This window comes from Suncus etruscus, chromosome 3 (genome assembly GCF_024139225.1).
Source record: "Suncus etruscus isolate mSunEtr1 chromosome 3, mSunEtr1.pri.cur, whole genome shotgun sequence".
Taxonomy (NCBI): Eukaryota; Metazoa; Chordata; class Mammalia; order Eulipotyphla; family Soricidae; genus Suncus; species Suncus etruscus.
The window spans coordinates 62645610-62658730 of NC_064850.1; the positions used below are offsets into that span (position 1 = coordinate 62645610).

A 13121-nucleotide genomic window follows, 5' to 3' on the forward strand; every position below is an offset into this window, starting at 1 on the left:
CAGTTCCATTTTTACTTTTTTCAGATTATAAAAAATGCTAAAATTCTTTTCTCAACAGAAATCCTTCTTTACTAATTCATTTTGTTCCTTTCTTCTTGCATTTTTACTTGCTGGCGCTAATCCTGAATATGTCCCCAATACACCCAAGAAATATAGCAAGAAAATCGGCGGCTCACTATCATTTATTACTTCCTTTGCCTTAGTTTTCATTTGTGCCTGCCCTCTCTTCCCCTTTGTTGGCAAATAGATCAATTTGAGGTGTCTGCTTTCTTTCTTAGAACCATATGTAAGCATTTATTTATGGGTTTTCCCTTAATGCATTCCATATTAGAAAAAATACACTAAGAGTACAGCATTTCTTTAAAAATTCAGATTTTTTGAGAAACAAGGAGGTTGGGAGGAGGAGGGAGTATTAACTTGGAAGACTGTGTTTAAAATATTTTGCAGAAGAGACCCCCTGAGGAGCTGTTCATTAAACTCCGACCATTTTGCTATAAGAAGTGAATGTTTTTTCTGGCCTAAGTTTCTGTGATTCTCAAATGTTCTCATAGGCTACCATAAAAAAGAAACAACTCTTTGAATATACACTTGTTTAATGATAACAGAATTTTTTCTAATAATTAAAAAAGCTATTTGTATTTGTGCTTAAACTTTGTTATTTTATTTACCTTAAAGAAAAGATAATACAGATCTTGATTTTATTTCTTTTTATCATTATTCTAAGACTATCAAAAAGGAAATTTAAGTTTATACCACAATTCCTCCCCCTTTGTTTGCAACTGCTTGATTTGGAAGTATTTTTCACAGGCTGAGGAAGCCAGTTACTTTGAAAAGCACAAAACAAATTCTGTTCATTGAGTGGATAATTGTTCAAGGTCATCCATTCATTGTCTTTGTCTTGATTGTTTGAATTAGTAGCTAATAATGGTACTGAAATGTGAATGAATTATTAGCAATGGGGCATATTTTGGGGAGTGTCAGGAAATATTACAGGGCAATTAATGTTATCCAATAGCAAAGCAGTGCTCTCAGCAGATGTCTTGTAATTACTATGTTTAAAGAGTGTGAGGCTTAAACTAAGATTATAGCTTTTATATTGTCTGCCTTTAGAAGTCATATTTGAAATTTATTCAGTTTATTCTCCTGCCCTTTCTCTTTTGTTCTGATTTTGTTACTTACATTTTGATTTAAATACGGTCTTTTTATGACTAAATAAGGACCTGCAGGATAGATGCTTATAAAATAGGAAAAAACTAGTTGTGGATATTGAAAATGATTATTAATAATAATTGCATACATTTCATTTTTATTTACTTCTCTAATTTCTCTAAATCACCTTTTCTGTCTCAAATCGTTCACATTTATTTATAAAAGTGTTTTCTCAATTTATATGTGCTTGACAAGATAGCAGAAATCATTTCAGACAGTGTTGAGTTAAATAAAATCTGAAGTTCCTAAGCTTTAACAGCAGTACTCGGCATATTTGTTAAATTTCTTTATTCCACACTAATTTGTTGGCTTACAAACTTTCCTTGGCCAGTTACTAAAAGGATTTCAGGAGATTTTAAAAATAAATGCAGTGAAAACTTCCACCTCCTCTACAATAATTTTTTGATATGCAGATGAAGCTGAAGAAAGGAGTATGTGCATTGGGTTGCTATTGTACTTAACACAGCCAAGGTAGGGAATGATTTAAAGGTGTTCTGCAAAAGACACTGCATCTTCTTTTATTCACAGAGTTTGAATTACAAGGTCAAGGTGATCATTTTAAAGATGATCTTACTCAAATCTACAAATCAATTAATTTGGTCAACTTTAATGTCATTGGAGAATTATGAATGAATGGACAAAGAAAGAACTCTAGCAAAGTTTATTTATCTCATTTATTTATCAATCAATCGCTATCTTATCTAAATGACAGAAGAGTTTGGGTAGAGTTTGCAAAAGAAAAAATTTTTTTTAGATTTATGAGGTAGTTTATTAAAAATAGCACAAAATAATTTCACATTTGGAAAGTGTCTTGGGGGGAATTTGTGCTGTTCCTATCATATATTACTTCTCTGCACCACAAACATTTATAAATATATTTGTTTTTAGCTTTTATGATAAAGATTAAATGAAATGTGTTAGGTGATAGAAATCACATCAAACTATAAAATTCAAGCCCTCAAATTGGTGCAGGACTTTGAGCAGTCTATTAAAAATATGCATAGTTTTTAAATCTTAATATATTTATCTTAAAAAGGGAGGATTTTGCTCATTTTTGTATCCTTTGCCAAACCCAGCAGTTTATTTTGCTCATTAAAAATGGTAACTGTGCTAATGAGACCTTGAATTTTTGTATTGCTCTTAATTTTTCATTCTAACATATTGGGGCTTTGTAGTTATTACTTGTAATTATGTCTGAATAAATGACTTCTAAAAATGTTGGGCTTAGAACTTTTAAAATTATTTTATGAGTAATAGAAAGACAAACATTTGATGACTGGGTCTTGAATTTTTAACAAATGGCAAAACATAAGAAAGCTTTTAGGATTTGAACATGGCAGCTCCTGCCTTTCATCCATCATCGTGAATAGTAACAGTGAGCAGGCATGTGCATTTGAACAATTTTAAAAATAGTCTGCTGAAAAGTCAACAAACAAGTGCACTGCTGCTCTCTGCATGCAGTGGGATCAGCAATCAAAGGGGGTCAAGTCTGGATAAACCAGGGACTCTCTCATGGTGGGTAGAGGGTAAGTAAGGGTGCTCTGCTCTCTCCTGACAGAAAAGAACATTACTGTGATGTAAAGCAGGAGCTACAAGTACTATTGAGGTGGCTCAGTGTACTATGGGAATAGAAAAGAAAAAATATAATATAAAAATATAATAATGTGCCCTCTAAGTGACTAAAGAAGATCCCCTGGGCATGTAGTTTTTTTTTTTTTTTTTTTTTTTTTTTTTTTTTTTTTTTTTTTTTTTTTTTTTTTTTTTTTTTTTTTTTGGGAACGGAACCCCCTCCCCGCCTCCTCAAGGGACTCCCCCCCTCCTCGGGGGTGAGGGTGGGGGGGACTTTGTGCAAACTTGGCCCCGGGACGGGCTGGGGGGGGGGACGCAGAGGTGCTACTGGGCGCTGGGGGGCTTGTAGGGTTCCAGGAGCAGGGCTGAGAAAGTGTTCACCTTGTCGGCCCCCCGAACCTCGTGGGGGAGCAGCGGTAGCTTGACAATGTGGAAGTCTTCATAAAGGTCCTCCATCTGGTCCAGGTACTTGGCCTGAATCTTGTGGCGGGCTTCACACATCTTGCAGGGCTTTTCAGGGTCGGGGAAGACCAGTTGGTTGACGATAATGTTGTGTGTGTCAATTCTACACTTGGCCAGCTCCTGGATGAGTCGCTCTGTCTCGTAGAGCGACAGGAACTCGGCAATACACACGCAGATGAATGTGGTCTGTTCAGGGTCCTTGAATTGCTCGCTGACGGAGCGGATGACTGGTAGTGTCTCCTCCAGCTTGGAGGCCAGCTGGTCGGCATTCATGTCGCCTAGACCCAGCATGTTACACATCTGTGAGATGAAAGGGCTGATCTGGTTCTTAGATATCCTGAGGGTAGTCCAAGGAGGGCAGGCACTCCAGCTCTAGAAACTAACATGAAGAAATGATCAACATGTGAATGCATTTCTCTGATTTATAGAAGAAAATCACTTATATCTAGAATAGATATATGCCTCTGATGAGAAAGACTCAGGCCTGAGAGATGTTTCTGGAGTTCAACTAACTAGTGAGACACTGAGATGTCATGAAGAGGAATTAAATATGGTCAATCAGTCGTAGTTGTCTTGAATTCATTTGCAAGAACAGGACTGTCCATATCTGTGATTAGGAGATAATTTTGAAAGATCTATTAAGGAAGGAGTAGATCAGATGGTAGGAATGCTGAAGAAATGGGCCAGAGAAATCAACAGGCACTGTATTTAAGAAATTCAGTCTGTTTATGAAGACCATAAGACTTAGAATTACATATGACAGCATTTCTTTGATTTTGTATGTTACTTTCTCAAGTAGACCCTTCTTCTCAACCCATCTATAATCTCTTAACTTTTCCAATTTCTTTAAAATATTAAAGATCTGGTATTTTGAATTTAAAAATTAATGACTCAAAGCAAAAGGTTGCAATCATCAGAAGCAATGGGAAATACTGAAGCATTATTTATATTAAAATGTGAATTTTTTAAATCTAAATATAGCCAAGTGAGGTGGACATTTATCATTAGGTCAAATTACTACTTTTTCAATATTACATGGTAGGAAGTCACAGGAACACAATAGATTATTTACTAATGAGAACTCCAAGTAAAGGGAGAAAAGAACATTTCAATTTTAACAGAAAAGAACTAGTATTATCTCTTTCTTCCATCTCCTCACTAACAAATCAGATATGTTACTGTTATCAGTGACTTTCTATTACATAGTAAAATAAGCACTTTGTATCTTAGTACCAAATATCCACATTTCTTCTCAATATTTTGTTATAGTTTTAATTCAAATGACACTATATGTTTCCCTTTTCATGATATTAAAATTGAGCTCAGTAGTTTATAGCTCGAGTAAATGATGTTTTTCCCTGAAATTAATAAGTGCCTTTTCTTTTTCTTGTGACCAAAGATACTTAAAGCACTAAAACACCTTTGAAAACTATTAACTATTTCCTGGTCATTTATGATCAATCATTAGTTAATAATATTCTTTACCCTTAAAACATACATTTTAGTGTCTGTGTAATTCATGTTAGCATATATTCTGAATATGTTCTCTGTTTGTTGCTTGTTAGCAATTTCCTTGCAGTATTATACTGACATTTTTCTTTCAAGACTTTTCCTAAGTTAAAATCATTTCTTTGATTCTGTTTACTTTGTTATTTCACCGTAGAAATGTCTCAGAATAATTTTTTATATCTGTGCCCTAAACTTTCACAATTATATACTTTTGAATATATATTTTCTGTTGTTCTAACTTTCAGTATGCATACAAGTGCATGAATTTGTCACAAATATTTATTGAATGCTGACAAAAGTTTCAGTGTGGGGACAAGTGAGAGATCATGCTCCTAAATTCTCAGGACATTTGCTCAGTTTTTCTGTATTATAATATCAAGATCCCATATATTGGGAGATAAAGAAATCTCCAGGAGAGAACATAGACTAGAATAAGAAGTCTGAAGGTATCATCAAGAAAAAAATGAAGGCCATTCACTTAGTTAATATTCATCCCATTCATCTAAGTTTGATGAAATGTATTCATTCACTCACTTAGCAAACCTTACTCTTCAGGGCGTCTAGCTTCTCCTACACCAAGTCTTTTCAGCAGAAGGAAGTCTGCCACTTCCTCTTACTTCCCCCCTGGAGTCCTAGAGAGTAAGTTGCCTATAATCATGTTGTGTTCTTCTGCCCTTTCTTAAGGAAGAAGTGATTTCTTCTATTTTTGTCTCCTCAATTTGTTTCCTTATTTATTTAAACTGCCCACTAGCATTACTCTAATGCCCATTACTCTAATCCTCATTTATAATTAAAAACTCCTTATATTAAGCATTTCCTATCAGTTCACTCTGTTTTTCCTCTCAAGATTGGTCTAATGTGCTAAATATGGACAAATAAAAAAATAAAAAAATAAAAATAAATAAAATTGCATTTCATTTATTTCTGTTACTGTTTCTTTGTCATTATCTCACCAACATACATTAAAATTCTTTTGGATCCAAACTAGTGGTGCTTGGGTCTTTCTCTTGGCTCAGAGCTCTGGAATCACTCCTGGTGGTACTCAAAAAGGCCATGTGTGGTTCTGAGAATTGATATCTGTTTGGCTGCATATAAAGCAAATTCTGTATCCACTGTACTATTTCTCTGGCCTAACATTTTTTCAAAATCTCACAAGAAAATGTTTTATTGACCTGTATGTAGGCAATCACAAATGGTCTGCAGTTACCTCTAATCATTCAGTATGATTTAATTTAGACTCTTGCTCCCAGGTCTAAATACTTATTGAGATAAATAATCAGCATAAAACAGTCTTACCAGAAATAAGACCTCTTATTTCTGATCAAATTTATGATCCCAAATCAGTATTCAATACCTTAATATTCTGAACATATAAGTATATATATAGTAACATTAGTTTCAGAAATAAAGGAGGTACATATGAGGAAACACAAAGATTTCGCTTTTCTATTATGTAAAATTAAAATTAAATATTTCTGGTATAAATGTTTTAATATTGAATATATTTGAGAGGTGCTGCCCGGGTATATGACATCACATTATAAAAATCAAAAAGTATCAATAATTATTAGAAATAATCCAATTTGATGGGCCAGAGTGGTGGCGCTAGAGGCAAGGCACCTGCTTTGTAAACGCTAGCCTAGGACAGACCGCAGTTTGATTCCCTGGCATCCCATATGGTCCCTCCAAGCCAGGAGCAATTCCTGAGTGCATAGACAGGAGTAACCCCTGAGCATCAACAGATGTGGCCCAAAAACAAAAACAAAAAACAAAAGAAAGAATCCAATTTTAAAAAAAGGCCACAGTTTTATTATTGATATTTATTTCTACAGAAAAGATCATAGAAATTCTAAACCAACAAAGCCCCAATTTTAATAGATGACCTGAAGAAAGCCAGGTTATTGTATATGCTCTATCACAAGCATTTGAAAACAGAGAAACTCTAATTCTATTAAAATTTGGTCAGACCATATCAAATAGTGGCTTAGGAAAAAGAAAGAAAGAAAGAAAAAAGATCATTCTCTTCCTTTCTTAAAATACAGGAACTTCATGTTTGGCTTGGAATTAACTTGACTTTGCTGCTTCCATCTTAGTAAAAATACAGGATTGCTATAAATTTTAAGCCCACTATTTACTGTTGGCAAAAGAGAATAGATGCCCCATCCTTAAGAGAAGAATTGAAAATTAGATTATTTGAATTTATGCGACTCACTATTTTTTTTAAAAGTTAATTGTATCAGATTCATTAAACTGCATCATTGGTACATTCACTTTTAATCTGATTTCACCTGAAATTCCTCCCCTGAGGAAAAGAAAACAAACAGATTTTCAACACTGAGAGCTGAAAGATAGCATTATGAAGACACCAAAATCCAATGCTCTTTATTTCAACAACAGAATATTTACAAGTGGATATTTTAAAAGGTGAAACATGTAATTAATTCAACCAATTTTGGTAACAGATCATAATATAATATTACAGATAAGAAATACATAGATGTCACATGCAGATTCTGGTACACACTGAATGTTTATATTAAAAATCGCATTAAATGTTGGCTGCACTCAGTGATATTGAATCAAGTTGGAAGCACTGCCATACAGTCTCTCACTGATATATACAACAGACGTAGTTTCTTTCTCTTCCATTCATTTGATCAGTATTTCTAATACTTTTACCTCATAACTAACCAAGAAAAAAAAAATGAACATATCATCTTGAATAATTTTGAAGTATCAATCCATTTGTTTTCACATATAACCTTAAGATAAGATTATGCTTAGATCTTAACTTAGATTTCGGTTCTCCTAAAATTTAGAATTATAACATTTTGGCCTATTTGTTGCCACAATAGAAGCCATCATTTTTATATTTAATCTTGATTAGCGTCTAGGTTTTTTTTTTTTTTTTGGGTCAAATTTAGAACTACTTGATCATTGTGGTTTCTAAATTTAGCTAAACCCTTTGAGCTTTAAGTTCCGTTTGGCACTGGCTGAGACTGAACTGCTACTTTGAAGAAAAAAAAAAAAAAAGATCCCTTGGTAGTCACAGACTCAGGATGCATTCACAGCAGATAGCCTTCTCTCTAAAACAAATACTTTCACTTTTATTTGGAAGTTGGGAGCTCCAACACTTAGATAAATAAGACATTTGAAATGTAAACGTGGGTCTTATTTTAAAGCTGTTATCTGCAGAATTAGTTGATTTGTAATTTAAGACATAAAATTCCTTTTTAAAAAAAAAAAAGAAAAGATACTCTCTTTTGATATTTTAAAATGAATTTGTTTGTCTCTATAAATTAAACCTAGATTTGTCCAATAGATGACCATTAATTTGTTTTTACTAAGAGCACCTTGTTCATTGTTTTTTCTTTAAGGATACTCTGTACTGAACAGTATAAGTGATCATTTTGGTAAACATTTCTCAAAATCAGGTGTTTTTGCATTTTTCTACATAATTACTACATAGTGATAAATGATAAATGGTAATGTAGAAAACATTTTAGTAAAAACATTCCTAAACTCATCACAATTACTCATGAATACGCCCCGTTTACTGATGAGGGTCCTGGTGTTGACCTAATTTTCAGATTCACTCAGCTAGTAAGGTTAAAATCAGAGCAGTTCACCTCCAGGGTCCACACTGTTTTTTACTAATATATAATGTATTCAAGAATTGATTAAATTTAAAAATCGACAAGGTTCAGGAATCCAAATTTCTCCACACAATCTATTCACATCAAGGAAGTTAGCTTGTGTTTATGTAGCAAAGCCCGTTTTATCAAATTGTGTTTATTCTCTTAGCATACATGCTTATATAAATCCACCACACCTAATGCTCCCATTGCAATATAACACAAAGTTGTAAACTACTGGAATTTTCTAAGTGGACTTGGCTTGATTCTGAAATTGTACATAATATATTGTTTATTTGCCTGAAACTCTTCTCTTTCATTCTGTCTCTCATTCTTTCATTCTCTCTCTCTCTCTCTCTCTCTCTCTCTCTCTCTCTCTCTCTGGAAACACACACACACATACACACGCATACAAACACTCAAACTTGGAATGATTCTTCTCATCTCCTTTATTGGCTGGTTAAAGAATAGCTTGAGCATTCCTGAGTTATGTGTTCTCCTTAACAACATTGTCATAGGCCTTTGCCAGTCTTTTTCAGCCAAAGGCTTCATTCCATTAGTTTCAGTAAATGCTATATTTTAATAAGTAAATCATAAAACATTTCTAGAATGAAAAAAATGTCATTTCATTGTTTCTGAGTTAGTACATTTTTCAACACAAATAGGGATGAGAGGGATTTTTTTTTAGATACACATCTCAGAACTAACCATTCTCTTGGCCTGAGAATAAAATGGCCAAACAACACATTTATGGTCTTTTCTCAATACTTACTGCCTGTCTTGAAAAGATCAATTTAAAATGGTTCCTTGAAGAAGTACAAGGATCAGAAGGAAAATTCACTGAGATACCTTCAGCTAACACCTTGGAATACAATTTTCGCCTTTTATGATCCTCTCCAGAGGCAGCTAACATGATAGAAAATTTTTATACATTTATTTTTATACATTTAACACATTTACATTTATTTGCTAACATGCGACTCTTCATGCAAAATTTACTAAATCATTTTTTCATTGTACTTTTGGTCCTATTTGGTTAATCTCATTTTTCTTTAGTAAGGATCACAGTAAACTAAAAGACTTATGAGCACTATGGAAATACTTTGTGACTATTAACAATCTTGCCAAGAATGTGGTAGCTAATCCTTTTCATATTTACTAAACCTCTTCACATATAGCTATAATACTGTGCACCCACTAAGTTGTCGTTGAATTAAAATGCATTAACTAAATAGCATTTAATTTAGATGACCTTGGAACATCAGTTACATGGTTAAGAATTGAATGGGGAATACTGGAAATGGTTTCCATTTTATTCTGAAATATATATGACACTTAGAAAAGGGAAAATGAAGAAGATAAAAATAATTTTCTGAATACTAAAGAGAGAAATATCAACCAAATGATGGAATTCCTATTATATCATTTTATTGAACTTTTAGGTAGTTAGATTATAGTCTATATCTTGTTATTGTCACTGCCATGTAATAAATTATACTGATATATATATATATATGTTTAGAAAGAGAGTAATTTTTCCCCATACTCTTTTTTAGCAGAGTAAGCAGAAATGCTGATGTCATATTCTCTGAAGTTTCCCAGTGGATGGACCATAAAAATAATGGGAATTTGAATGAGAATAAAGAGTTGGCAAGTACAGCTACTTAAAATAAGCAAACTTGTTAAATTCTTATCATCCTACATCCATTTTTTTTCCTACTAAAAAAAATCACTCCCCAATCAGCTACCTTTTTCCCTAGAAAGATAACTGGAAGTTAAATTTTTTCTAGACATTAAAGTAGACATCGTGTTTATACATGAAGAATGACCAAAAAATTAGTATATGACTACAATTTGGTAAAATAAAAATATTCTACCTACTCACTCTTCCAATCAGCTGAAGTGTTCTCTTCCCATCTCTTTCCTCCTCTTTCTGATTTGCAATTTTCCCTTATTAACTCAGAGCATACTGACTTCACAATAGTATTTATATTTAGCTGTTCTCCACACATTTTGTTTGTTCCTGAAAAATTAGATTTTCATGGAAATTTGCTTTAGTGAGTAAACAGTATTTAGAACATCATCTTGCACAAAAGCAGATCGGAATTTGATGGAATAAATTAATGTATGTGTTTTACCTCATGTAAATGCACCATTTTGATTAGAAAAGTTGAAATAAGAAGGCTTATGAGAGATTATAAAATGAGAAATCATGTTTGAAATCCATTCTAAATTTAAACTCTTTTGCTACCTTTTCCAGATGAATCATCTTTCTAAAATTTGAAGATTAGTTTCTGGACATAGCCTGTAGCAATTTTAGCTTTTATTTAGCAATAAATAAAAATATAACAGTATGCAAAGCTATCCAAACTGTATTAAATCTACAGCTAGAGATATTATACAGCAGTTAGTAGCAATTTTAGTTTTTATTTAGCAATAAATAAAAATATAACAGTATAAAGCTATCCAAACTGTATTAAATTTACAGCTAGAGATATTATACAGCGGTTAAGATAGTTGCCTCGCATGCTCCCCACTTGGTTTAATCCCTGGCGTCATATAGGATACCAAGTACTACCAAGAGTCATCCTTGTGCCCAGAACATGGAGTGAGACCTGAGCACTATTGAGCAAGTCATGAAACACATACAAAAAAAGAACAAATAGGGGCCAGAGTGATAGCACAGTGGTAGGGTGTTTGCCTTACACGGCTAACCCAGGACGGACCTGATTTCAATTCCTGGCATCCTATATGGTCCTCCAAGCCAGGAGCGAGTTCTGAGCTCATAGCCAGGAGTAACTGTTGAGCATCACAGGACGTGGTCCCAAGACAAACAAATAAAAACAAACAAAGGAAAAAGAATAGAATTTTACTTGTAAAAAATTAAGCAAACAAACAACATGACAGATCATACACAGAACTATTGAGTTTTAACCTAGGGACTGAGTGATGGAAAGTTTCAAAAGAACTGCCTATCTGCTCTAGAGAATTTGACACATGTCATAGAATAAAATGTTTCTTATGTTTAAAAAGTGAAAATACTTCTTTTGTAATAATAAAAATAAACAATATAACTTAAAATAACTGTGCATATGGCATATTGTAGAGCCTCCATAAATATTTGTTGAGTGACTAAATCTAAGCAGTGAATGTGAAATTAGCCATGCAAACTGTGAAACATTAGTCACCATTCTTTAGTAAGATGAAACACAGTAAACATAGTACTGGTCTGTTTAGGTAATATGTGTTCTTTCCAACACATATAGAGACCAGAGGTTTCTAGTATAGGGAAATGCAGTAGTTCTCTGTTCACTTCAAATGTCTCTTTATCACTGTAATTTCCCTCTTTTCTCCAGGGTTGGAAAAGTAAGTACCATTTTCTCTCTTGAAAGTTAATCCCTTTGCCATGGCTCTGATTCCATACCTTCTATCTTGTTCCACGTTTAGACTCTTACTAGTCATTCATTTTGTGTCTAAAACAACTCTTTCACCCACTTTTGTTAATAGAATCTAAAATTGTAGAGTCATAACAAGATTCTAGTGGGTTAGAGGGATAGTACAGTGTCTGGAAGGATAGCATAAAACCTACCTCTGTCATCACATATGGTCTGTCCCTGAGCCCTATCAGAAGAGCCAGTACTAAACACCATCTACCACCAAGTGTAGTCCCCAAACCAATAAATTGCATAAAAACTCCTCAAATCACAATACTTAAAGAAGTGATTAGGCTTATTGGCCAAATAGCTTTCTTCTTCCATCTCTTCACTGCAAAGATTGATGAGTTTGAAGCCTCTCTAGAAAGACTGACATGGCAGGATAGATAGCAACCTCTGAATTAGTCTATGAACCATGAAGATGCCAGATATGGGGTTGACAAGACATCCTTGGTTCTGTTCTCCATTCGTGATGTGAGCTTCCAATTCAAAATTTCTAAGATTGACTTTCCTTAATGCAGCTGTTTCCCAAATAATTGGTATCTTGGCAACTTGCTGTGCTTTTCTTTTATCATCCACAACTAATAACCTTACTGTGGCTGTCCTCATAATTATCTGGATAATCCTTTCCAGTCATAGTTTGCTCAATTAGACAAGGCAGGGTTGTTTTTGTTTTGTTTTGTTTGCTTTCCCCCACAATCATTCACATTCTTTTTCAATTTTATGCTTTTATTTCTGAATTTACCACTATTGAAACATCACCATTACCAGTAATCTCTGACTTGGAAAATCATTCTATTATTATTACTATTGTTATTATTATTATTCTATTATTATTATTATATTATTTTGCCACATTCATCTTTTCTAATGGAAGATATTTAATGTTCCATCATATATATATATATATATATATATATATATACAGCTTCTATATCCAGTCATCTGTTGATAGTATTGAAGATAATTTCATTGTTTGACTACTATAGTGTCACAATATCCTTTCAAATACTCAGAAATACCTGAATATAACTCTTTTTTTACTTCATAAAAACATGAACTTAGTTTTTAAAAGTCTGTTATTCCTTCCTTTTGATAAGTATCATGTGATACTCTGCCCACACCTGATACTTGTGATTCACTGCCCACACCTGAATTTCTGGCCACTGTCCTATTATTAATTTTCAACAAGCATCTTATATTGTATTCACCTTAAAAGGGAAGTTTGCCATTTTGATATATTAAAAAACTATTATCGAGTGACCGCTTGCCCTTCCTTGTGTATTGCAATTTAACAGAGAGA

At 33.4% G+C, this 13121-nt stretch overlaps 1 protein-coding gene across 1 annotated transcript in view; it reads right to left on the bottom strand.

The window, feature by feature from the left end:
* Positions 1-3003: 3003 nt before the first annotated feature.
* Positions 3004-13121, bottom strand: part of LOC126004338 (ATPase GET3-like) — a 59145-nt gene continuing 49027 nt past the window's right edge. The window contains exon 2 of the mRNA XM_049770785.1: positions 3004-3577. Within this exon, the coding sequence (XP_049626742.1) occupies positions 3103-3577 (475 nt within the window). The 3' untranslated portion in view covers positions 3004-3102. The remainder of the gene's footprint in view (positions 3578-13121) is intronic.